At 43.2% G+C, this 27,902-nt stretch overlaps 1 protein-coding gene across 1 annotated transcript; it reads left to right on the top strand.

Annotated features, from left to right (window-relative positions):
* LOC123999763 lies at positions 1 to 27,883 on the top strand. The gene is made up of 7 exons (XM_046305789.1): positions 1 to 453; positions 666 to 790; positions 3,596 to 3,795; positions 21,078 to 21,266; positions 24,278 to 24,420; positions 26,591 to 26,802; positions 26,930 to 27,883. Exons 1-7 carry the CDS (start codon positions 316 to 318, stop codon positions 27,285 to 27,287), a joined length of 1,365 nt encoding a protein of 454 aa, XP_046161745.1. The 5' UTR covers positions 1 to 315; the 3' UTR covers positions 27,288 to 27,883.
* Positions 27,884 to 27,902: the final 19 nt, after the last annotated feature.

The following is a 27,902-nucleotide window of genomic DNA, read 5'->3' as shown; positions in this document are numbered from 1 at the left end:
TACTATCATGCCCGTAACATCGAATGTTAAAGAAGACGCAATGGGCACGTTCGTAGATTCGCTCTGGCTATCTGCTCCGATCACTCCCGTCTGAGTCTGCAGCGAGCAGAATAACTGATTAATTTACGAACGCACCCAACGTAAGAGACTTCCTATTGCATAGCATGTTGGTACTTGTGTACACTGCTAAATAATATAGCTAGGTTTTAGAGCCACCAGCAGTTATTTTGTGTCATTTCTTGAAATTATATCGATACTGCTACACTTCTATATGTACAAAACTAATTGACGGGCTGAAATTCAACAAACATCGGTATGGCGGAGGGTGTCGGTAACGCAGTGAATCTTCCCCCCGGAGATCCGCAGCTCATCGGGCTCATCGTGGAACATCTCAAGAACCGAGGCCTGTTCGACGAGTTCCGAAGAGACTGCCTGGCAGATGTGGATACAAAGGTAGCTAATCTAGCTTTTAACCTTTTCTGACTAGCTATCAACGTTCCTTTAAACCTGCTATTTAACGTTAGCTAGCAAATAGTTTCCGCTTTATTTGTCCCACCTTGTTGTTGTTTTTAGCTTAGCTAACTAGCTAGCCAGCTGTTTGAAATGTTGCGGCTATTGATCAATGGGTAACGTAAATGACGTGCTTCTGTCATTGTTGTCATTAGCCTGCCTACCAGAATCTACGACAGAAAGTTGACAACTTCGTCTCTACTCATTTGAACACTCAAGACTGGAACCCATCAATCAACAAAAATCAAGTGCGAAATGTGCTAAGACAAAGCGTCGTGCAGTGAGTAGCTACTATATATGATTATAATTCTGCTTGTAAATGTCTAATGCATTGTAATTGTTGACAGTACATAACAATTAAATCACTTTCTCAAGCCAAAAACAGTGCCATCTGCACATGAATGATTAAGATCATGTACCCAGTCTGGATTGCAATCAGGTGTTCCTGCTAATGTCAGTATTTGTTTTATTTCACCTTTATTTAACCAGGTAAACTAGTTGAGAACAAGTTCTCATTTACAACTACAACCTGGCCAAGATAAAGCAAAGCAGTGTGACACAAAAAGCAACACAGAGTTACACATGGAATAAACAAGCATACAGTCAATAACACAATAGGAAAAAATAAAGTCTATATACAGTGTGTGCAAATGGCGTGAGGAGGTAGGCAATAAAAAGGCCATAGTAGCGAAGTAATTACAATTTAGCAGATTAACACTGGAGTGATACATGAACAGATGATGATGTGCAAGTAGAGATACTGGTGTGCAGAAAAGTAAATAAAAACAATATGGTGATTAGGTGGGCTATTTACAGATGGGCTATGTAGAGCTGCAGCGATCGGTTAGCTGCTCAGATAGCTGATGTTTAAAGTTAGTGAGGGAAATATAAGTCTCCAGCTTCAGCGATTTTTGCAATTCGTTCCAGTCACTGGCAGCAGAGAACTGGAAGAAAAGGTGGCCAAAGGAGGTGTTGGCTTTGGGGATTACCAGTGAGATATACCTGCTGGAGCGTGTGCTACGGGTGGGTGTTGTTATCGTGACCAGTGAGCTGAGATAAGGCGGGGCTTTACCTAGCATAGATTTATAGATGACCTGGAGCCAGTGGGTCTGGTGACAAATATGTAGCGAGGGCCAGCCGACTAGAGCATACAGGTCGCAGTGGTGGGTGGTGTAAGGGGTTTTGGTAACAAAAGGATGGCACTGTGAAAGACTACATCCAGTTTGCTGAGTAGAGTATTGGAAGCTATTTTGTAGCTGACATCGCCAAAGTCGAGGATCGGTAGGATAGTCAGTTTTACTAGGGTAAGTTTGGCGGCGTGAATGAAGGAGGCTTTATTACGAAATAGAAAGCCGATTCTAGATTTGATTTTGGTTTGGAGATGTTTAATATGAGTCTGAAGGAGAGTTTACATTCTAGCCAGACACCTAGGTATTTGTAGTTGTCCACATATTCTAGGTCAGAACCGTCCAGGGTAGTGATGCTAGTCGGGCGGGCGTGTGCGGGCAGCGAAAGGTTGTTTTACTAGCATTTAAGAGTATTTGGAGGCCACATAAGGAGTGTTTTATGGCATCGAAGCTTGTTTGGAGGTTAGTTAACAGTGTCCAAAGACGGGCCAGATTTATACAGAATGGTGTCGTCTGCGTAGAGGTGGATATATCATTGATATATATACAGAGAAAAGAGTCAGCCTGAGAATTGAACCCTGTGGTACCCCCATAGAGACTGCCAGGGGTTCGGACAACAGGCCCTCCAATTTGACACACTGGACTCTGTCAGCGAAGTAGTTGGTGAACCAGGCGAGGCAGTCATTTGAGAAATCAAGGCTATTGAGTCTGACGATAAGAATGCAGTGATTGACAGAGTCGATGGAGTCGATGAAGATGGCTGCACAGTACTGTCTTTTATCGATGGCGGTTATGATATTGTTTAGTACCTTGAGCGCGGCTGAGGTGCACCCGTGACCAGCTCGGGAGGTACGGTGGGATTCGAAATGGTCAGTGATCTGTTTATTAACTTGGCTTTCAAAGACTTTAGAGTGACAGGGTAGGATGGATATAGGTCTATAACAGTTTGGGTATAGAGTGTCACCCCCTTTGAAGAGGGGGATAACTGCGGCAGCTTTCCAATCATTAGGGATCTCGGACGATATGAAAGAGCGGTTGAACAGACTGGTAATAGAGGTTGCAACAATGGAGGTGGATAATTTTAGAAAGAGAGGGTCCAGATTGTCTAGCTGATTTGTACGGGTTCAGGTTTTGCAGCTCTTTCAGAACAGCTTCTATCTGGATTTGGGTGAAGGAGAAGCTGGGGAGGCTCGGGCAAGTAGCTGCGGAGGCGGAGCTGTTGACCGGGGTTGGGGTAGCTAGGAGGAAAGCATGGGCAGCCGTAGAGAAATGCTTATTGAAATGTTCGATTATCATTGATTAATCGGTGGTGACCGTGTTACCTAGCCTCAGTACAGTGGACAGCTGGGAGGAGGTGCTCTTGTTCTCCATGGACTTTACAGTGTCCCAAAACATTTTGGAGTTAGAGCTACAGGATGCAAATTCCTGTTTGAAAAAGATAACCTTTGCTTTCCTGACTGACTGCCGTGTATTGGTTCCTGACTTCCCTGAACAGTTACATGTTGCGGGGGCTATACGATGCTATTGCAGTCCGCCACAAGATGTTTTTGTGCTGGTCAAGGGCAGTCAGGTCTGGAGTGAACCAAGGGCTATATATGTTCTTAGTTCTACATTTTTTGAAAGGGGCATGCTTATTTAAGATGGTGAGGAAATTACTTTTAAAGAACGACCAGGCATCCTCGACTGACGGGATCAATATCCTTTCAGTATACCCGAGCCAGGTCGATTAGAAAGGCCTGCTCACAGAAGTGTTTTAGGGAGCGTTTGACAGTGATGAGGGGTGGTTGTTTGACTGTGGACCGATAGCAGATGCAGGCAATGAGGCTGAGATCCTGGTTGAAAAAAGCAGAGGTGCATTTGGAATGCAAGTTGGTCAGGATAATATCTATGAGGGTGCCCATGTTTACAGATTTAGGGTATATGTGACAGTCATATGTATTGTCTCTGTGGTGTGTCAGGTCAGGCATGCTGGAGTCCGGAGTGGACAGAATCATCACCCAGGTGGTGGATCCCAAGCTTAACCACACCTTCAGGCCCCACATTGAGGAAGCCATTCACGACTTCCTGTCTGCTGAGAAGAAGGAGGAGGGTCCATCCAACACTCCATCAGAGACAGAACAGCAAGAGGCTCCAAGCCACACTGGACCCAAAACACCATGAGGTCAGTGTGTCACACCTGTGGTCAAGATTGCTGAAATCAACATAAACATACAAATCATGGGGAAAACTATAGGTATTGAACTATAATCTCCTCAGAATGTTTCAGGTTCTCAATTTGTCATTTATCTTTATTTCAGGTGCAGAGAAACGTCTTCTGCTAAAGGTAGACTTTTCTAGAGCTCCATCAGACTGGACAAGGAACTCCAACTTTAAAAACTAGTGTGGAGGAATCATGGCGCAAGGGCTTTGCAAGAGGTTTCCACAACTCTTAGTCATTCTTCATGTGGAGAAACCAAGCCATGGATTTTAGCTGTCAATGCTGGACATGTGTACCAACTACCAAGTCACAGGAGGAATTGTGCAAAATAACACTTTATTGTGTAGCTAGCACAATTGGCTAAATATACCATCTTTTACTTCCAGATAAAGTTGTATGAATTGCTCTGATTTAAATTGCATTTGTGGTTATTGAATTAACAATAGAATGGTCACTTTTATTTCTTAAAACCCAGAAGTAGTCATTGTTCGTAATGTTTGCTAACTGATTTTATCCCCCAATGTTTTACCACTTTTTTTTTTGTGAATTTTTGTAAATAAATGTTTTCAACAATAAATGATTTGGTAGAAATGTCTACACTGCCCTTTCATTTTTAAACTGGGTCAATAGAAAATGTGCTGTACTGGCCATGGTAAGACATCATTGCTGAGTTAGCCTAGATTAAATTATCCATACCTCTGCTACATCTGACTATAGTCTTATTAGATTAGAATGTTCTCAGATTTATTATCCAATTTGGAGCCATCTAGAGCAAAATCAGTGAGATCTCTTGAGAGGAGGGAGGTGCAATGTGTTTCTTATAGAGCACACAGTCCTGGGAAAAACCTTAGCCATAAAAGTGTGCTACAGTCTTTGCCAATTTGAGACTTGACATCTGGAGTACAACCCAGGATATGAAACTAGCTCCCAGGGGGGATCCAACAGGCTGCCTCTGACAGGTTTGTTGGCATTTCTCTGGGCAGACAGGGTGCAAGGTGATTGGCACGGTATGTTGCTGTCTCCACAGCCATGCTATATTTCTCTTGCTACCCTCGGCCATGTAGGAGAGGCTTAGCTCAATGGCCCTTAGATGCAGCCCCCAGGAAGGGGACGAGGGGCTCTGGATGAGCTGTGCAGAGTGTTCCCACCTGGCTGGGACAAAGGTTAAATTGATAGAGCTGCTTCTGTCTTTCACCACCTCGCCTTTGAGGACGTGCAGACTAGCAGGCCCTCTATGCTGCATCACTGAGAACTGGCAAGCAGGTCTTTCTGTTGTCTTTAAAAAAAATATCAGATACTTCCACACACCCGACACAACAGAATTAGTTTTCTTCGCTCTCCTAGTCTTTACAAGTAGTAGGATAAAAGTCAGAAGGAAATTATATATACACTCCTCTGTATTTATTTGGACAGTGAAGCTAAAACATTTATCTTGGCTCTATAATCCAGTATTTTGGATTTTGAGATCAAATGTTTCATGACTACAGAATGTTACCTTTTATTTGAGGGTATTTTCATACATATGTTTTACCGTTTAGAAATGATAGCACGTTATGTATCTAGTCCCCCCATTTGAAGGTGTCTGGCATACATTTTTTTTAAACAAATTTGCATACATAGATACATGGGCACACAGATCATACCCCCGAGACATGCTAACCACTCAATTTGACCAATAACAGTGGAGGTTAGCCTTTTTTTGGGGGGGGGGGTATGATATTTATACCTCTAACTTTCTCACTAATGTGGAAGTGTTCAGAAAAATATTCTACTCTTATTTACCATAAAAGTGACTCCAAAATGATTGACCATTTATTTCTATTAGGCACAACATAATGTGAAACACAACCAAAACAAACTGCAAACACATCCAAGTTTGTAGAGTCACAAGCTTGATGTAGTAATTTTGTGCTAGGGCTATGGGACCAAATACGACACTTTTGACCACTTATATACACATATAAGGGGATTTGCCCAAATACGTATGACACCTTCAAATGGGGGGACTAGATAAATAAAGTGCTTTCATTTCTAAACGGTAAAAAAATATGTATGAAAATAACATCAAAATACAAGGTGACAATCTGTACTGTCCCCTCATATGAAACAGTTGATCGCAAATCCAAAATGCTGGAGTATAGCGCCAAGTGAAAAGCTTTAGCTTCACTGTCTGAAAAAACACATTGGGGTGTGTAGTAGATCGATAGGGGCAAGTGGAAAGTGGATACTAGTGACATATTGGACATTGAATATAGCTAATTTGTTGGTTGCTAAGAGAAGTGACACCTAGTGAAAGCTGATCTTGTCCTGATTTTAACACCACAATTGTCAGCTGTCTGGCGTGAGTAATCAGAAAGCAGGGCGAGGAATTGAACGACCTGGCTCCGTTGCGCTCTAGCTGGAAGTCTCTCGTCCTCACTCCCTCTAGTCCGTACCTGTTATGCAGGTCATAGTATGTGGTTGGGATTATCGACTAACACTCTTTGTATTAAGTCAAGTAAAGCCACTTATTACACACGCATAATACCAGTAACTCAGTTAAAAGCCATGGCAACTTACGACCAGAAGGTCTGAACACACTCATTTTTATCCTGAATGGTAAAGGTCAAGTGGTGACCAAGTTGTGTTTCAGAACTCTCAGAACAACTGCATCTTCCTCCCACACAATGGAGGAGTACTGTGCAGTGTACAGGGCAACACAAGGCCGTGCTGAAGCAGATGCTTTGGCAGTATCTCAAATGTAAGACAAAACCCACAAAGGAGGCATAGTGATCCAAACTAGCAAAGGGACATCGTCCTCTAGCTGTGTCTCTGGAGAATGGCTTGACATAGCTGACAAAGTATGATGTATCATTTCTGGCGAAGAACAATGTATGCAACCAATACAACAGGAAGGGGTATTAATTGGGAGATAGCTGGTCACCTGTGGGGTTCCTTTTTGTGCCTCGGCTCTGGCACTGGCCACTCCCACTATTTTGTCTCGGGCAACAAATCATGACATGCAATCATGACTACCTAATTGGAATTTTTCATATTGCATAATGATAACGATAAATTCAAAGGTTTTTAATCATATTTGTAGGACATAGCAAGTAAATAATTTATCATCAAGTGTAAAAAACTCAAATCCACAGATGTACCTAATCGCTCACTGATGAGAGAGGACACCAGTACAAATACAAATAAGAGCGTCTGCTAAATGACTAAAATGTCAAATGCAAATGACACACATGGTTGAACAGTGCATTGTGTAAGGAACCAAGTGACACAGCACATTTAGCCTTAGATCTGCAGCAATTCAATTTGGGGTCCTTGGGGGGGCACAGGTAACTTGAACTTGTGTGTTCACTGCACATCTTGGGTTGGGAAGTCTCAGTTGTCGTTGCATTTGTCTTCTGGACTTTATAAATCACCAGAGTTATTATTGAAAGAGGACAGGGGGGGGGGTAAAGTCACCCCCCCATGCCCCTCCCCTTACCCCCATTAGAGCACAGCTGCACGTTGGTCCCAGAGTTGGCTCTCAGAGGCCCAAGCCACAACAATTAAATCCCCGTTCCTCTGCAAAGCCTTAGTGCATCTGTTCATTTTATTGCCCTTCAGATTTTTATCACACATCAGTGGGGGGGATTCATTACATAAAGTGGCACACTGAGGTTGCGCGATCCAGGCAAGGTCACTTTTACCACTAGGCACAAGTTCCTCAGTCTCTTCTCTCCACTTCAGCCAGGGAATATGCAGACATAATGTGTATTCAAATCTGTGGTGTAGTGATTAGGGAGCAAAAAAACTGTAGAAAAGAAATAATACAAAATACTAAGCTATAGTTAACTGACAAAATAAAGGAAACACTTGAGTAAATGAGGGATACAAAGTATATTGAAAGCAGGTGCTTCCACACAGGTGAGGTCCATGAGTTAATTAACATCCTATCATGGTTAGGGTCATGTTTAAAAATGCTGGGCAGGCAATTATTTTGGCTACCATGGCCATGCCCCCATAGGATGACATTGTCCCCATCCACAGGGCACAAGTGGTCACTGAATGGTTTGATGAGCATGAAAACAATGTAAACCATATGCCAAGGCTGTCTCAGTTACCAGATTTCAACCCAACTGAACACTAGAGTGGTGCCTGAGACAGTGCTTTCCACCACCATCAACAAAACACCAAATTATGGAATTTCTCATGGAAGAATGGTGTTGCATTCCTCCAATAGAGTTCCAGACACTTGCAGAATATATGCCAAGGTGCATTGAAGCTGCTCTGGCTTGTGGTGGCCCAACACCCGATTAATTAAGAAACTTTATATTGGTGTTTCCTGTATTTTGTCAGTTACCTGTATATTGCATTCACATTTATTTTGTTGAAATTGCATTATTTTATACTAATACTAATTGCTCAGAGAAAGAGACTTTGTTTAACAGGTAATATACAAAAAATGTTGCACCCTTGTTTTCAGTACTAAAACACTCTCCCCCTTGCGAGGGTAAATAAAAAGCCTTTTTCTAAATTGTTTTATGAGTTGGAGAACACATTGGGAGGGATCTTAGATCTTGATATCCATCGTCTGCATTTATGGACTGCTATCTTCAATTCAAACCACAGGTTTCTGAGGTGGCCATTGCGAAATATAGATGTAGTGGTCAATTAACCATTTCTTTGACGATTTTGATGTGTGCTTGAGGTTATTGTCTTGCTGGAAGATCCACTTGCAGCCAATTATCAGCCTCCTGACAGAGGCAACCAGGTTTTTGGCTAAAAGTTGATGATGCCGTTGACCTTAAGGGCCCCAGGACCAGTAGAAGCAATATAGCCCCAGAACATCAAACATCAAACATCCACCATCATAGTGCTCTAGTACTGAATTCAGCGGTGCCAATCATTTTCATATTCTTTAGATTCGTTTTTATTGCTTGTTAAACCAAACCTCTTTCTCTGAGCAAATGTATTAGCAGAAAATAATATCATTTTCCAAAAAATGTTTTGCATACAATATAACAGTATTTGTATGATTTATTTTACAGGCCTACAGTCTTTTTTTGCACATCTTCATCAACGTTGCCAATCATTGTGGACCTGACTGTATGCATGGTGAATATGTTAGCAAATTTATGATTTCTATCATTTTTAGAAAGTTATATTTTGAAGTAATTAGTTGCGGAATAAGGACTCAATAAGGACAGAGGATAGCTGCTGGCTACAGTTTATTTTATTTTTTTAAATGAGGATCAATTCATTACACAGAGAGAATTATTAGCAGGCCTATATACATATTAGGCAATTGTATTCATTGTACATTTTATTTTAAAAAATATTATGAATTCGGCCATTACAAGCACATTCTGCTGTTTTTCAGAGTGAGAAAGAAGAAAGTAAGCTCGTAACATGAGCACAGCTTGGCTATTCTATTCATCTGCAGATGTCAGCGCTGATGTAATTTCATTGATTTATCCACTTGTTTTTGGCATGAGTCTGAAGCACAATGCCCTAACAGGGCAAAGTGTATGCAACTCACATGTTTAATGTCAGGCAATGTGCAGATTTGAGTAGACGTTGTGTGTAGTGGGCCCTGTTGTCTTTTCCCACGTGCTTAGGGGCCGCTAGTAGGGGACAGGACAAATACTCTCTCTGTATGCATTGTCATGACCTACTGTATCACAGTGGAACACAAACCAGGTGCCTTCAACACTATCAGAACGTTTTATTTGAGTGTCTCACAGAGTTCATTCTCGACCCACATCTTCCATCTCTTCACTCCAATAATTTCCCCACCATATTAGATGATTTAGAATGGGGAAAACGTCCCCAGTTACATTTACATTTAAGTCAATTATTTCCAAAATGCCATTCCCAAATGCCACCGTAATTCAAGAATGACCCCAATATCAAAATAGAGTCTCTGGAATGCTCATACTACATCTGCATGGCCTTTTCTTTTGTGTTTAATCCATCATCATTTAAAAGCTACTCAAATTGTGTTCATACAACATGCACGCACAAGACTTGCATTTTACAACTCATAAAACCAGTTTTACGTTTTGCATTTTTCACAACATCATCATGTGAGAGACATGGGGTACAAGAATGCACATGAACATTGTGTGTTTGAGACAATGTGTAGGCATATGTTTCTAGGGCAGGGTTCGTTCAGTGGGGGATCAACACAAAGGTTGCCTGAATTTGGAACTGATCTCTTTGGTTGTTTTGAAAGCTCTCTGCGAGGACGAAAGAGCTGGACAGTCACCAGTCCGAACATGGGGCCCACTATGTGTAAAACCACACACACACACACACACACACACACACACACACACACACACACACACACACACACACACACACACACACACACACACACACACACACACACACACACACACACACACACACACACACACACACACACACGAGACCTCTTCGCCCCCTTCCCAAAACAAAACAACAGCTCCCCCTCCCATCTTCAATCGCCCAGGGCCAGGGGGAGGAGACCGGAGATCACCATATCTGTGTGGCGTTACTCCACTGGGACCCTGTGATGTCATCATGGCGTGCTGCACATGATCATGCTGCCCTTGGGCTTTACTAAACTGTCACAAAGTCCAGGGGGATCGTTCACAAAAACAGGTTTTGCACCCTGGGACTTTCATCCAATGTGCAAGTCTCTGCTTCAAGACAGCACACCCTTTGGATTTTTCCCCATAACACACAAGAAGCTGTTCTGTTCGACGAAAAGTTCTTCTCGCAGCAAGATAGGCACTCAATGCCCTAACCGAGCAAAGTGTATGCAACTCACGACTCTCCTGTGAGGAGTAGGGAGTCAGGTGAAATGTCGCTATGATTAAGGGCTGATTAACATGTGATGATGAAAGGACCTTAGGTAAGAATGCTGGATTTGGCCAAAGCACTGCCTTAGATCCATCTGCTGCTAAAGTGAGTAATGAAGGTTGGGTAGAAAGCGCATATACTGTAATTCTCTAACACGCTTGGCTGAAACCATAGCCAATAGAATGGCAGTCTTGACTGAGAGCTCCCATAGCTCAAGTGAAGACAGGCTCAAATGGTGGAGTCATAAATGATCGTAGGACAACATCTAACTCCCATGAGGGTACTGAAGGAGCCTTGGGTGGCCGTAGCCTGAGAGCACCTTTCATGAATTGCGATACTAGAGGTTGTCCATGTAGTAATGCATCCGCAATCTAGTCATGATCCATAGAGATGGCTGCCGTACACACTTTCATTTGTAGATGGGGACTTCCCTGCAGCCATAAGCTCCTGGAGGAAAGTCAAAATGACAGAAATTGGGCAGGAAGTAAACAATTCTGCATGATCGACACACCACTTCCCGAACACATTTCCCTTGTAGGAATACAGGGTTTGCGTAGAGGATGCCTTGGCTGCCTAAATTGTATCCATTACCAAAGAGAGCAACCCTGCAGCTACAAGGCAGTTACTTTCAGGGGCCACATCCACAACTTCAGTATGCTGGTTTGGAGTGCCAACGCTTGCCGTCTGCTTGTGACATGAGGTCCGCTCGAAGCGGGAGTTCCCATGGTTGGGAGGTTGTCAGCTGTACAAGGTCTGAAAACGAGTGATGCTGTGGCCTATGTGAAGCAACAAGCATAACTTACACACTCTCAAGACGGATCTTCTTCGAGACCCGAGGGAGCAAGGACATTGGTGGAAACGCATACAGCAGCCCCCTTGGCCATCTGTGTGATATGGCATCGCCCCAAGTGGGCCTCCAGGACCCTTGGAGAACTGCATAGGACAATGGGTTGAATCTTGCGATGCCAAAAGATCGGTGACGTCCATTCTGAATCGCGCCCAGATCATCTCCACCACAGAGGAAGAAGGCCTCCTCTGGAGAAGACGTTCTGCTGCCTGAGTCTCCACCCCTGGCAGGTGTATTGCTCTCAGGTGTCTGTTTGCCCAAACCAGTAGCTCCTTTGCTAGTGCAGTGTCATTTGACCTCAATCCTTCACGGGTGGTTGATGTGTGCAACCACGGTTGTGTTGTCTGTCCATATCAGTGAATGTTGTCTTCTCAATACTGGGAGGAAGTGCCAGAGTGCAAGGTGAACCACCTTGAGCTCCAGTACATTGATGTGAGCCATTGTCCATGGTGCTGACCATACACCATGGACCCCAGACTACTCCCCATCCCTGTAGGGAGGCTCTTTGTTCAAAGACCCGGTTGTGAACTGGGCATAGGAGAACTCCACTGGGAGTTTGATGTGCTAGGCACCACCTTTGTATTGCTCTCCAGTAACTCATTGAAATTGTCAGATTTTTGTGTTTGTCCCTTTTGGGACATAGATTATGTCTGTTGTATCAGCATTGTATTGGCCACATGTGGAGCAAGCCCAATGGTACAACATGGACTGCAGCAGCTTGGAAGCCTAGGAGCCTCTGACTCTATAGTGCTGACACCTGTTTTTTAAAAGTTTGAATGTCAAAAGACAATTTGTCAAAGATACCACTCTTTCTGGAGACTGTTGCTCGCATGATTTGAGCTTACAGTGTCAAGGCCAGGAAGTGGACACACTGAGTATGGACCAGAGAGCTCTTTTCCAAGTTCATTGTTAGTCCCAACTCAGAGAGGTCATGTGAGATCATGGATGTGTGTGCCAAAGCTTGGTTTTGTGACCCTGCAAATACACTATATATACATAAAGGTATTTGGATACCCGTTCAAATGAGTGGATTCGGCTATTCAGCCACACTAGTGGCTGACAGGTGTATAAAATTGAGCACACTGCCATGCAATCTCCATAGACAAACACTGACAGTAGAATGGCCTTACTGAAGAGCTCAGTGACTTTCAACACGGCACCGTCATACGATACCACCTTTCCAACAAGTCAGTTCATCAAATTTCTGCCCTGCTTGAGCTGCCCCAGTCAACTGTAAGTGCTGTTATTGTGAAATGGAAATGTCTAGGAGCAAAAACGGCTCAGCCGCAAAGTGGTAGGAAACACAAGCTCACAGAATGGGACTGGCGTGTGCTGAAGCGCATAGCGTGTAAACATTGTCTGTTCTCAGTTGCTACACTGACTACCAAGTTCCAAACTGCCTCTGGAAGCAATGTCAGCACAATAACTGTTCTTCGGGAGCTTTATGAAATGGGTTTCCATGGCCGAGCAGCCGCACACAAGCCTAAGATCACCATGCTCAATGCCAAGCGTCGGCTGGAGTGGTGTAAAACTCGCTGCCATTGGACTCTGGAGCAGTGGAAACGCGTTCTCTGGAGTGATGAATCACGCTTCACCAACTGGCAGTCTGACGGACAAGTCTGGGTTTGGTGGATGCCAAGAGAACGCTACCTGCCCCAATGTATACTGACAACTGTAAAGTTTGGTGGAGGAAGAATAATAGTCTAGGGCTGTTTTTCATGGTTCAGGCTAGGCCCCTTAGTTCCAGTGAAGGGAAATCTTAACGCTACAGCTTACAATGACATTCTAGATGACTCTGTGCTTCCAACTTTGTGGCAACAGTTTGGAGAAGGCCCTTTCCTGTTCCAGCATGACAATACTGTGTGCACAAAGCGAGGTCCATACAGAAATGGTTTGTCGAGATCGGTGTGGAAGAACTTGACTGGCCTGCACAGACCCCTGTATAATAGCAGGAAACTTGCTTTAAAACGGCAACATTTTCTCATAGACTCGTGAGGAAATTTGAAGAATAGCATTAGAAAACTGCACAGAAGGTGTGTGCAAATGTGTGTTAAAAAAAAAAAAAACGTTTTCCAGGGGCCCAAATGCGGTAGTCCTGCCCTGCGTTGGGCCCTGGGGAAGGCCTGCCTGGCCCTGCAGCCTGTACTCTTTTCTCAGCCTGGTAAAGTGAGTTTATTTGAACAGCAGCAGCAACCCTCCTAAACCCAAACTTATACTACCCTTCTGAGAAGCCTGCTCCTTTTCTTGGCAGCATGCGGGGTCTGTTAAATGTGCCCTGACGTAAGAGGCTGAGACCATCGTTGCTTTCCTCTGACAGTTCAGATTCACTCTGCAGAGTCAGCATCTGCTGCCACCAGAGACCTGAGACCGGCTCCATTAGGCCCACTGCCTGAGAGCAGCACACACACAGCACACCCAGAGAACACCACCCCTTAACCACACCGTCAACAGTGTGGTTAATCCTATGTGATTGTGTTGCCACAGCTAATGAGGACTTATGCATGGAGGTCTGGAAAAGCAGGCTATTCAATACCTTCCACCAGTCAGCAATAGCCAATTTTATTGATGGCAACTGTTTTCATGAAGTAATTTTGTTTAATCTGACTCCAGAGTGCTTACACAGGTTTTACATGCGGTGGTATCGGTATTACACAAGAGACATATGATGTCGACTGTTTTGAGGACCACATTCTTTGGATGTGTTGGGTGAGAGTCAGAAGGGTAAACAGCATACATTTACTACCGAACAACAGAGTACGGCCAGTATCCCTGTATCGGTTACCTGCATATGGGAAAAATGGAATTGGACTATTTCACGATCATGATTGCACACAGAGAAATATTATTGTGGGAAAAACGGTGGCTGAGCAAAACCAGAGGTTTCAGATATTCTCTTTTCCAACACGTCAGATAAAAAAAAACTGATTTCAAGCAGAGGTCTTAGAAAAACAGAACGCTAGGGTAGTAATTAGCCAAAAACATGGTCAATAGCTTTAGAATGTTACAACTTTTACTTGTTGATAAACCAAATATTGTATTCTTCCAACTCCCTGCTCATAACTCATCCATTGTATCAATCAATCAATCAAATTTTATTTATATAGCCCTTCGTACATCAGCTGATATCTCAAAGTGCTGTACAGAAACCCAGCCTAAAACCCCAAACAGCAAGCAATGCAGGTGTCGAAGCACGGTGTGTAGGGTTCTATTGTAAGGAACAACCAACCACATTCCATGACAACGCATAGCTGTGATTATGTGGTCCTTGTAGTCCACTTCATGGTTGATTGTTATCACCCCTGCCTGACATGCAGTATATAGAGTGCATCCGGAAAGTATTCAGACCCCTTGACTTTTTCCACATTTTGTTACGATTAAATTGTTTGTTTTTCTCATCAATCTACACATAATACCCGATAATGACAAAACAAAACCAGAAATGTTTGCAAATGTTAAAAAACAACCTAAAAAAAACTGAAATGTCACATTCAGACCCTTTACTCAGTACTTTGTTAACGCACCTTTGGCAGCGATTACAGCCTCAAATCTTCTTGGGTAGGACGCAACAAGTTTGGCACACTTGTATTTGGGGAGTTTCTCCCATTCTTCTCTGCAGATCCTCTCATGTTCTGTCAGGTAGGATGGGGAGTGTCGCTGCACAACAATTTTAAGGTCTCTCCAGAGATGTTCGATCGGGTTCACGTCCGGGCTCTGGCTGTGCCACTCAAGGACATTCAGAGACTTGTCCCTAAGCCACTCCTGCTGTGTCTTGGCTGTGTGCTTAGAATTGTTGTCCTGTTGGAAGGTGAACCTTCGCCCCAGTCTGAGGTCCTGAGCACTCTGGTGCAGGTTTTGATCAAGGATCTTTCTGTGCTTTGCTCTGTTCATCTTTCCCTCAATCCTGACTAGTCTCCCAGTCCCTGCCGCTGAAAAACATACCCACAGCATGATACTGCCACCACCATGCCTCACCGTAGGGATGGTGCCAGGTTTCCTCCATTCTGGCCAAATAGTTTCATCTTGGTTTCATCAGACCAGTGAATCTTGTTTCTCATGGTCTGACTCCTTTGGGTGCCTTTTAGCAGACTCCAAGTGGGCTGTCATGTGTCTTTTACTGAGGAGTGGCTTCCGTCTGGCTCTCGACCATAAAGGCATGATTGGTGGAGCGCTTCAGAGATGGTTGTCCTTCTGGAAGGTTCTCCCATCTTCACAGAAGAACTCTGGAGCTCTATCAGAGTGACCATCGGGTTCTTGGTCACCTCCCTGACCAAGGCCTTTCTCCCCAGCTCTAGGAAGAGTCTTGGTGGTTCCAAACTTCTTCCATTTAAGAATGATGGAGGCCACTGTGTTCTTGGGGACCTTCAATGCTCCAGAAATGTTTTGGTACCCTCCCCAGATTTGTGCCTGGACACAATCCTGTCTCAGAGCTCTACAGTCAATTCCATCGACCTCATGGCTTGGTTTTTGCTCTGACATTATATAAACATATAAACGTACCTTTCCAAATCATGTCCAGTCAATTGAATTTACTACAACTCCAATAAAATTGTAGAAACATCTCAAAGATGATCAATGGAAACAGGATGCACCTGAGCTCAATTTTGAGCCTCATAGCAAAGGGTCTGAATTACTTATGTAAATAAAAAATACAATATTTTTATATACATTTGCAAAACCTGTTTTCGCTTTGTCATCATGGGGTATTGTATGTAGAGTGATGATTGTGTTTTTTTATTTCATCAATTTTAGAATAAGGCTGAAATTTAACTAAATGTGGAAAAAATAATTGGCTCTGAATACTTTCCGAATGTACTGTATGTCCCTATTTGACTGTTCTTCAGTGTCACTTATGCTCCTGGCGCCGTTGTGGCACTGAACACTTTCACTAAGGATGTTTAGAGAGTGATATGTCTATGCTATGTAAACACTTGAGCTGTTGTTAATAAAGTAAATATCGGTATATTCAACAGCCGAAACATTCAGCACCCACGCTATTGAGGGAATGAATTAAACTCGGCTTAACTGGAGTTGTGTAATCAGCTTGCAAAATTCTTTCAACCCTAAACCATTTACAGCCATTTCAGAGGGCCAACATTTGACCATATTTGGCCATGGAGGAACATACATATTTGGAGAGAGGGTGAAAGCCATTGCTGAACTAGCCTTCTGCTGGGAGACATATAGCTTCTCATCCTGTCCCATTACTGGATCTCACCCATTCTGTAACATTAATATTAGCCTAACTAAATGTAACAGTATAACTTTAGACCGTCCCCTCGCCCATACCCGGGCGAGAACCAGGGACCCTCTGCACACATCAACAACAGTCACCCACGAAGCATCGTTACCCATCGCTCCACAAAAGCCGCGGCCCTTGCAGAGCAAGGGGACTACTACTTCAAGGTCTCAGAGTAAGTGACGTCACCGATTGAAACGCTATTTAGCGCGTACCACCGCTAACTAAGCTAGCCGTTTCACATCCGTTACATAAACACTGGGGCCTTCCCTAGGGCCCTGCTACTACTGAGGGAAGTATGCCATTATTCCCCGACCTCAGTACACAGCCGTGAATGATAGATGCTTTGTAAACCTCAGACCACCCCCCCCCCCCCTCTCCTTACCAGGCAGCTGGGAGTAATGCTAATGATATTAACTAAGTCAATTGGAGTTCTCCAAACAAACACATTGGACGTCTCAAATTAAGCACCTTACTGCTGAAAGCAAAGACAAATTTGTTTTGAAATGTGTCTATGACGTCTGAGTTGAAGATGCTGGTTGTGGGCATTTCTGTGGTCCCCTGTAACTCAGTTGGCAGCGCCAAGATAGTGGGTTCGATTTCCAGGACCACCCATACATAAAATGTATGCATGAATGACTACGTCGCTTTGGATGACAGCGTCTGCTGAATGTGAAAATATAAAAGCAACCATTTTAAAGATTTTACTGAGTTACAGTACATGTATGGCAAGCAGCCAATTGAAAACAATTAATTAGGCCCTAATCTATGGATTTCACAACTCGGAATACAGATATGTATCTAGTGTTGGTCACAGATACCTTTAAAAAACAACTAGGGGCGTGGATCAGAAAAACAGTCCGTATCTGGTGTGACCACAATTTGTCTCATGCAGCATGACATCTCCTTCGCATAGAGTTGATCAGGCTGTTGATTGTGGCCTGTGGAATGTTGTCCTACTCCTCTTCAATGGCCGTGCAAAGTTATTGGATATGGGCAGGAACTGGAACACGCTGTTGAACACGTCGATTCAGAGCATCCCAAACATGCTCAATGGGTGACATGTCGGATGAGTATGCAGGCCATGGAAGAACTGGGGAATTTTCAGCTTTCAGGAATTGTGTACAGATCCGTGCGACATTGGGCCGTGCATTATCATGCTGAAACATGAGGTGATGGCAGGGGATGAATGGCACGCCAATGGGCCTCAGGATCTCATCGCGATATCTCTGTACATTCAAATTGCCACCGATAAAATGCAATTGTGTTCATTGTGCATAGCTTATGCCTGCCCATATCATAACCCCACTTCCACCATGGAGCACTCTGTTCACAACGTTGACATCAGCAAACCGCTCACCCAAACAACACCATACACACTGTCTGCCATCTGCCCAGTACAGTTGAAACCGGGATAAATCTGTGAAGAGCACGCTTCTCCAGTCTACCAGTGGCCATCGAAGGTGAGCATTTTCCCACTGAAGTCAGGTCAAGACCCTGGTGAGGACGACAAGCACACAGATGAGCTTCCCTGAGACGGTTTCTGAGTTTGTGCAGATATTATTTGGTTGTGCAAGCCCAAGGTTTCATCAGCTGTCCGGCTGGCTGGTCTCAGACCATCCCGCAGGAGAAGAAGCCAGATGTGTAGGTCCTGGGCTGCCTTGATTACAAGTTGTCTACGGTTGAGAGGCCAGTTGGACGTACTGCCAAATTCTCTAAAGCAACGTTGGAGGTGGCTTATGGTAAATAAATGAACATTCAATTATCTAGCAACAGCTCTGGTGAATATTCCTGCGGTCAGCATTCTAATTGCACACTCCCTCAAAACTTGAGACATCTGTGGCATTGTGTTGTGTGTCAAAACTGCACATTTTAAAGTGGCCTTTAATTATTCCCACCACAAGGTGCACCTGTGTAATGATCATCCTGTTTAATCAGCTTCTTGATATGTCACACCTGTCAGGTGGATGGATTATCTTGGCAGAGGAGAAATGTTCACGAACAAGGATGTAACCTCATTTGTGTACAAAATTTGTGAGAAATACGTTTTTTGTGCTTATGGACAATTTCTGGGATATTTTATTTTAGCTCATGAAACATGGGACTAACACTTACCTGTTGCCTTTATATTTTTATTCCGTATATACTGTATATACACATTTCTAAACTGTTTTTCGAAAATGTTCCTAATTAATACCAAAAATAAAAAGCTGAAATGTCTTGAGTCAATGAGTATTTAACCCCTTTGTTATAGCAAGCCTAAATATGTTCAGGAGTAAACATGTGCTTAACAACTCACATCATAAGTTGTAGGGGCTCAATGTGTACAATAATAGTGTTTAATATTCATTTTGAATGACTACCTAATCTCTGTACACCCACACATACAATTATCTGTAAGGTCCCTCAGTCGAAGCGTGCATTTCAAACACAGATTCAACCACAGAGACCAGTGATGTTTTCCAGTGCTGGAAAGAAGGGCACCTATTGGTAAAAAAAAGCAGATATTGAATATCCCCTTGAGCATGGTGAAGTTATTAATTACTTTTTGGATGGTTTATCGATACACCCAGTCACTACAAAGATACAGATACTCAGTTGCCAGAAAAGAAGGAAACTGCTCAGGGATTTCACAATGAGGCTAATGGTGACTTTAAAACAGTTACAGAGTTTAACGGCTGTGATAAGAGAAAACTGAGGATGGATCCACAACATTGTAGTTACTCCACAATACTAACCTAATTGACAGCCTGAAATGAAGGAAGCCTGTACAACAAGGCACTAAAGTAATACTGCAAAAGAAATTGCAAAGCAATTCCATTTTTTGTCCTGAATACAAAGTGTTATGTTTGGGACAAATCCAATACAACACATTACCGAGAACCACTCTCCATATTTTCAAGCATAGTGGTGGCTGCATCATGTTATGGGTATGCTTGTAATTGTTAATGACTGGGGCATTTATCAGGATTAAAAAAAACAGAATGCAGCTAAGCACAGGTCAAATCCTCGAGTGAAAACCTGGTTCAGTCTGCTTTCCACCAGATAATGGGAGATTAATTCAACTTTCAGCAGGACAATAACTACAAATGTTAGAATTTGTCTGCCACTGACAGGGTATTTTTGGGGGGTTGTAAACCCATTTTAATCCCACTTTGTAACACAACAAAGGTGTGTGAATACTTTCTGATGGCCTCCTGAAGTGTGCCTCTGACACACAGTGCCAATATAAGGATGACAGGGGATATGTTTGGCTTGGCACTGAGCCCTGGTAATGGCATCGGATTCTCTCTCACCTCATGTTCCTTTGGGATCCTTTGGCACTATAGGCCACTTTGTCACATTCTGTTTTCCATGGTATGTACTATGCCTCTCATGCAGTTGTAACCTTTAGGCAAGACAGCAAGATATTTCCCACAAATCACTGCCCAGCCTATGGGAACTAAGGCTCCTGACTTTCACTCAACTATTTTGAATAGCACCACTTCACAGTACACCCCCCCCCCCCCCCCCCCCCCCCCCATTGACTATCTCTCCGTGAAAGACTCAAAACTAAGTGACATTTTTCTGGAGTATTGCAAAACTGATCCCTTCGAGCATGTCCCTCATGAAGGCTACTACTTTGCAGTTGCCTACCGCCACACTGGCTGTCACGGCACGCTGACATTCTCTCACCCCCGTTAGCTGCCAGATTAATTGAGGCTAGAAGTGATAATCCCATCAGTGTAACTGATTTACAATGTGCTTAGGTTCTTTGGGGGTAAGGGACATTGCTTTCCTGTGCCACTGTATACATTCAGGCAATGGCAATATCATGTGTCCTAGTAGTCCACAAGCCTTTGTTATCCATGTCTATGTGCATGCACACTCTTCAAGAAACTACATTTCAACATTTTATTCGGTCTTTTTCAAATGCCACCTCAACAGCAGCAACTACTAGCCTCCATTGTTATAACAAACAACTCAGCATCTGAAAAACCCAACTCCACCCTTACTTTGTAGTTTCACATCACATAATTCAAAACCATAAATGCATCACTGCGTTGTAATATGAAATATATTACAGCCTTTGACTTCAATACTTCCTCCAATTCTTTAGTACAGTATGGCGAAATGTTATTGAACGCAGGCCATTTAAACTTTGGCCGTGGATGCCTGACATGTGATTGGTCGGCAGCCACAAACGACAGCACCTGTTTAGCGCCTTCATTAAAACTGACATAAGAGTTGAGGGAAATATAGGCAGCATCCATTCCCCCGCAATGCTCGTTTTGATTCACGTCTCTACTGGAAAGTTATCCATTTAGTTGAATTTAATACATTGAAAAAATAAAATATTCAAAATGCTATTTTCTTTTTGGAGTGTATTAGTGCGAATGGAGATGCTACTTAAATTTTCTTTGGCTGTCTTTCTTTGTATAGCCTTTCAGCAAGTAAAGGCGACCGACCCAAACGAACTTCACGAAACTCCTCAAGAGAAACAATTGAACCATCCGAAAAGACGACTCTCACTGCAAAACACAGGTATGTTGGCTAAATGTTGCTTGTAGGCTATAGCTACTGCCTCGTACTTGTATGTCTGAAATGCGGATTATACATTCACCAGCTAGTCTAAAGTTTCACACGTCTTCATAAAATGATGTGCACACTGCCCTTGTGACTCTCCGGTCGTATTCTTTTTAGGCCACTTGAAACTATTTCACTGTGAATGAAAGTTTTTACAAAATGATGTTCCCCGAAATGACCTGAAGAATGTGGCTTTATAGTGTCGTCCTACGCAGGTACGCAGTGATCTCTAGTTCTGTCACTTCACTGTAATTCAATGCGCCAAGTGACCAACTCTTATCCAAGCACATTCCCGTTGAAATGCCAACACAAGCTCTGACAGCAAGCTGTTCTTACCCCCGGCGCAGCCACACACCACCGTGAATATGTTGACGACGACTTTTTTTTAATACCCTGGGTTTATGTAATCATTCAACGTAATGACGCGGGGACATGCAAAACTCGCAAATCGTGGTCCCACGTGCCTAGTCTTCAGCAGTGTTTATTTAATTTTTGCAGGGTATAGGCGCAGTGGCGATTTTTAGCATGTAAATCTTGGCGCTCCTATTTTCTGCTGGCCTTCCCCACCACGACAAAGCAATGAGTTTAGGCTGAAACACCTGCATTTTGGAGCTGCCTGTTTTGCAAGCAGCTTTATTAACTCAATTATATATAGTTTTACATTGTTTACAAACTGATGTGACATGCTTAAAAAAAATGTAGCACTAAGAGATATGGCCCTTGGTTCACCTCAGACTTGACTGCCCTTGACCAGCACACAAACATCCTGTGGCGTTCTGCATTAGCATCGAATAGCCCCCGCGATATGTAACTTTTCAGACAAGTCGGGGACCAATATACAATGTCAGTTTGAAAAACACTAGCCTTAGCTTTCCTAACAAATTTGCATCCTGTAGCACTAATTCCAAAAAGTGTTGGGACACTAAAGTCCATGGAGAATAAGAGCACCTCCTCCCAGCTGCCCACTGCACTGAGGCTAGGAGACACTGTCACCACCGATAACTCTACGATCTGCAGCAACTTGACCTCTTTCGTATCGTCTGAGATCCCCATAGATTAGAAAGCTGCCACGGTCATTCAAAGGGGAAGACATTCTAGGCCCAATGTTAGACCTATACCTATATCTGCCCTACCTTTCTAAAATCTTCGAAAGCCAAATTAACAGATCACCCACCGTACCTTCTCCACTATGCAATCTGGTTTCTGAGCTGGTCATGGGTGCACCTCAGCCACGCTCAAGGTCCTACAGGATATCATAACTGCTATCGATAAGAGTACTGTGCAGCAGTCTTCATCGACCTGGCCAATGCTTTCGACACTGTCAATCACCTCATTTTTATCGGCAGACTCAATAGCCTTGGTTTCTCAAATGCCCCGCCTGGTTCACCAACTACTTCTCTGATAGAGTTCAGTGTGTCAAATCGGTGGGTCTGTTGTCTGGACCTCTTGTGATGTCGCTCTTGCTGCTGATGTTTCTCTGATCCACCTCTACGCAGACGACACCATTCTGTATACATCTGGCCTTTTGGACACTGTTTACAAACCTCCAAAGAGCTTCAATGCCAAACACTCCTTCCATGGCCTCCAACTGCTTTTAAATGTTAGTAAAACTAAATGTATGCTCTTCAACCGATTGCTGCCTGCCCGACTAGCATCACTACTCTGGACGGTTCTGACTTTTATGTGGACAAATACCTGTCTGGTTAGACTAAACTCTCCTTCCAGACTCTCATTAAGCATTTCCAATCCCAAATTAAATCTAGAATTTGCTTCCTATTTCGCAAAACAAAGCATCCTTCACTCATGCTGCCAAACATACCCTCGTAAAACTGACTATCCTACTGCTCTTTGGCTACGTCATTTACAAAATAGCCTCCAACACTCTACTCGGAAAATTGGATGTTAGTCTATCACGGTGCCATCTGCTTTGTCACCAAAGTGCCATCTACTACCCACCACTTCAGCCTGTATGTTCTCGTTGGCTGGTCCTCGCTACATATTCGTCGTCAAACCCACTGGCACCAGGTCATTTAAGTCTTTTGCTAGGTGAAGCTCCACCTTATCTCAGCTCACTGGTCACCATAGCAATGCCCACCTGTAGCACACGCTACAGCAGGTATATTTCACTGGTCACCCCCAAAGCCATCTCCTCCTTTGGCTGCCTTTCCTTACATTTTTCTGCTGCCAATGACTGGAATGAATTGCAAAAGTCGCTGGAGTCTAACTTTAAGCATCAGCTGTCAGAGCAGCTTGCTGATCACTGTACCTGTACACAGCCCATCTGAAAATAGCACACCCAACTACCTCATCCCCATATGATTTATATTGGTGTTTTGCACCCCAGTATCTCTACTTGCACATCTATCACTCCAGTGTTTAATTGCTAAATTGTAATTATTTCACCACTGGCCTATTTATTGCCTTACCTCCCTGATCTTACTACACTTGCACAATCTATATAGATTTTTCTATTGTTGCCTGTACATTTGTTTATCCCATGTGTAACTCTTTGTTTGTTGTGCTATCTTGGCTAGGTTGCCGTTGTAAATGAGATTGTTCTGGCCAACCTGGTTAAATAAATTTAATAAAATGTATTAATGCCAAAATTACATGCAAAACAGGCAAGCCACCCTTTATTTTTTTTATTTTTGCAAAAAATGTGCCTGCCCTGAAAGATGGATCGCCACTGTATAGGAGGGACCCATTTTTCTAGCACTAGTCTAACCCTGAAACATTTTAAATACTTTTACATTATTACATCTCCAGTTGGTTGTATAATTTGTAAGAGGATTATTCTTTACTGAAAAAGCAGCAGTCATATTTGGAGGACTTTTCAATGATTCCCTAGGAACCAGCACATTGACACAAGATCGACTGTTGCATTATTATTAACAAGCTACTGTTCTCTTCTGAAGAGACTACAAACATGCTTGCCACCCTCCTGTTTAGTAACATGTTCCCTCCATCAGCGGAGATCCAGCACTGTCTGGTGAATGCTGGGGATGTGGGCTGTGGCATGTTCGAATGCTTCAACAACAACTCCTGTGAAATACGAGGCCTACATGAGATCTGCGTGACATTTCTGCACAATGCCGGCAAGTTTGACTCCAAGGTATTCCACTTCTCCTAAACCGCTGTGCTGCTGTCATAGAGGGTTTTCCACAAATGCTCTCCACTCTTAGAAAAAGGGGTCTAAAAGTTTTTTTTCATCTGTCCCCGTAGGAAAATAAAGAAATACAATTTGGTGTCCATGTTGAACCCGCTATAGAAAGGGTTCTCCTATGGGGACAGCTGAAGAACCTCTTGGTTCTAGATAGCAACTTTTTTCTAAGTGTACTACAGCCAGTACATCCTTTATGTAACTGTATGAACATGTTTAGTATGTTATAGAACAATTTCGAAAATGATACCTATGATGTGACTATTCTGGAATTTGGTGTAACAATTTACATCTTTGTAAAAATGTATTTTTAGCTTATCATAATGCATATTTGCAAATTAGCTACAACATGCAGTTGAAGTCATTTTCACAATTCCTGACATTTAATCCTAGTAAAAAAAATTAGGCTCACCACTTGATTTTGAGAATGTGTCAAAATAATAGTGGAGATAATTATCTATTTTGGCTTTTATTTCTTTCATCACATTCCCAGTGGGTCAGAATTTTACATGCACTCAATTAGTATTTAGTAGCATTGCCTTTAAATTATTTAACTTGGGTCAAACGTTTTGGGTAGCCTTCCACAAGCTTCCCACAATAAGTTGGGTGAAATGTGGCCCATTCCTCCTGACAGAGATGGTGTAACTGAGTCAGGTTTGTAGGCCTCCTTGCTCGCACACACTTTTTCAGTTCTGCCCACAAATGTTCTATGGGATTGAGGTCAGGGCTTTGTGACTGCCACTCCAATACCTAGACTTTGATGTCCTTAAGCCATTTTGCTACAACTTTGGAAGTATGCTTGGGGTCATTGTCCATTTGGAAGACTCATTTGCGACCAAGCGTTAACTTCCTGACTGATGTTGCTTCAACATAGCCACATTTTCCTTCATTATCCCATCTCTTTTGTGAAGTGCACCAGTCCCTCCTGCAGCAAAGCCTGCCACCCCTGTTCTTCACGGTTGGGATGGTGTTCGGCTTGCAAGCATCCCCCTTTCTCCTCCAAACATAACGATGGTCATTATGGCTAAATAGTTTTATTTTTGTTTCATCAGATCAGAGGACATTTCTCCAAATAGTACAATCTTTGTCCCCATGTGCAATTGCAAACTATAGACTGGCTTTTTTTGTGGTGGTTTTGGAGCAGTGGCTTCTTCCTTGCTGAGCGGCCTTTCAGGTTATTTCAATATAGGACTCGTTTTACTGTGGATGCAGATACTTTTGTACCCGTTTCCTCCAGCATCTTCCCAAGGGCCTTTGCTGTTCTGGGATTGATTTCGCACCATCTCTAGGAGACAGAGCGGTATGACTGCTGCGTGGGCCCATGGTGTTTATACTTCTGTACTATTGTTAGTACTGATGAATGTGGTACCTTCAGGCATTTGGAAATTGCTCCCAAGGATGAACCAGACTTGAATTTTTTTTGAGGTCTTGGCTGATTATTTTTTTTCCCCCCATGATGTTAAGCAAAGAGGCACAGAGTTTGAAAGTAGGCCTTGAAATGCAGCCACAGGTACACCTATTGACTCATTATGTCAATTATCCTATCAGAAGGTTCTGAAGCCATGACATCATTTTCTGTTTTTTCCAAGCTGTTTAAAGGCACAGTCAACTTGGTGTATGTAAACCTCTGACCCACTGGAATTGCGATACAGTGAAATAACCTGTCTAAACAATTTGTTGGAACAATGACTTGTCATGCACAAAGTAGATGGCCTAACTGACTTGTCAAACTATAGTTTTGTTAACAAGAAATTTGTGGAGTGGTTGAAAGATGTGTTTTAATGACGCCAACATAAGTGTGTGAACTTTCGACTTCCAACTGTATCTAATTAGTAGGGGTGTTGCCAAAGTTCTGTTCTGTCTCAAAACAGTTTTGACTGCTTGGAACTTTCGTAAATTAAGATTCTCCTCCCTAACGTTCTGATCGTAAAATGATTACCAACTTTACCATCTTCATGTAAAAATTAAACTGCTATTGGGTAAACTAGATCTACTTGAAAATAAAGTTGAACACCTCACTAAAATGTAGTGACTTTTTTTTTGTCCATAATTGTAGGTTACATGATACAATTATTGTGCCAGCCCTGAGATGACATGTCAGCTGTTATGTTGAACTCTGTAGGGGAAGTCTTTCATCAAGGATGCCCTGAAGTGCATGGCCCACAGCCTGAGGCACCGGTTCAGCTGTGTGAGCAGGAAGTGCCTGGCAGTGAAGGAGATGATGATCCACCTGCAGAGAGAGTGCTACGTCAAACACAACCTTTGTTCCGCCATCCAGGAGAACATCAATGTCATGGTGGAGATGATCCACTTCCAGGACCTCTTCCCCAAAGGGTGAGCATGAGGCCTTTTTCCATTTCATACTAAACTCTGTGTAGGGTGTTTCCAGACTCCACATGATCTGATATTCAAATACTGTAGTAGTCTGCATTCAGAAATATAATTTTTCCTCCTACCTCAGGACTCATGTGGAGCTGGTGAACATCCTGCTGGGTTGTGGTGAGGAGGTGAGGACAGCCATAGCACAGAGAGTGAGGATGCAGTGTGAGCAGAACTGGGGGGCCCTGTGTGATAGCCTGAGCCCGTGCTCCCTCGGTCGTTCAGATGACCCCCAACACATCACCGTCCCTCCCGCCTCTCTGCATCCTGCTGGACAGGTCTTCCTCCCAGACATTGAACAGGAGAAACCTAAGACTGGCCAGCTAGACAGGGGCTCCCTCCACCCCTCTGTGAGTCTCAGTCAGGAGCCCCTGGACAACGCCACAGACCTTGGGCTCGCTGTGGCCAGTCAACCACCCAATACCGCCATCCAGGGGTGAAACGCTGAGTGCAATGTCTTTAGCTTGTTGACACACAACATAGCTGCCCCTAACCCCTTTTCCCCCTCAAGCAGCCCTACTACTTGATAACCTCAGTGGTTACAAACAATGACAAAGGACGAGTAATGGTCCTGTACCATGCTCCATTCATACTCTCCTAAATTGTAAAGGTGACAGGGTATGTGTGGTCAAATGTAGATTTGAGGCCATGCACTTGTTTTTCAGTAGTAGTAGTTGCTTTTTGTTTTAATTACAGGTGCAATGTAAAACATTGTTTTGTAAAATAGCTTTCATTTGATTCCTTTTAGAAGTAAATGGGTACAGTGGGGCAAAAAAAGTATTTAGTCAGCCACCAATTCTGCAAGCTCTCCTACTTTAAAAAGATGAGGCCTGTAATTTTCATCATAGGTACGTACACTTCAACTATGACAGACAAAATGAGAAAAAAATCCAGAAAATCACATTGTAGGATTTTTAATGAATTAATTTATTTGCAAATTATGGTGGAAAATAAGTATTTGGTCAATAACAAAAGTTTATCTCAATACTTTGTTATATACCCTTTGTTGGCAATGACAGAGGTCAAATGTTTTCTGTAAGTCTTCACAAGGTTCA

Source organism: Oncorhynchus gorbuscha, linkage group LG16, assembly GCF_021184085.1.
Source record: "Oncorhynchus gorbuscha isolate QuinsamMale2020 ecotype Even-year linkage group LG16, OgorEven_v1.0, whole genome shotgun sequence".
NCBI classification, from domain to species: domain Eukaryota; kingdom Metazoa; phylum Chordata; class Actinopteri; order Salmoniformes; family Salmonidae; genus Oncorhynchus; species Oncorhynchus gorbuscha.
This window is presented reverse-complemented; position numbering and strand designations above follow the sequence as displayed.

Coding starts and splice junctions, on each gene's coding strand:
- LOC123999763 (XM_046305789.1), top strand. CDS start 316: ATGGCGGAGGGTGTCGGTAACGCAGTGAATCTTCCCCCCGGAGATCCG. Junction 3,796..21,077: donor CACTGGACCCAAAACACCAT/GAGGTCAGTGTG, acceptor GAAAAAATAAAA/TATTCAAAATGCTATTTTCT. Junction 21,267..24,277: donor ACTCTCACTGCAAAACACAG/GTATGTTGGCTA, acceptor TCCCTCCATCAG/CGGAGATCCAGCACTGTCTG.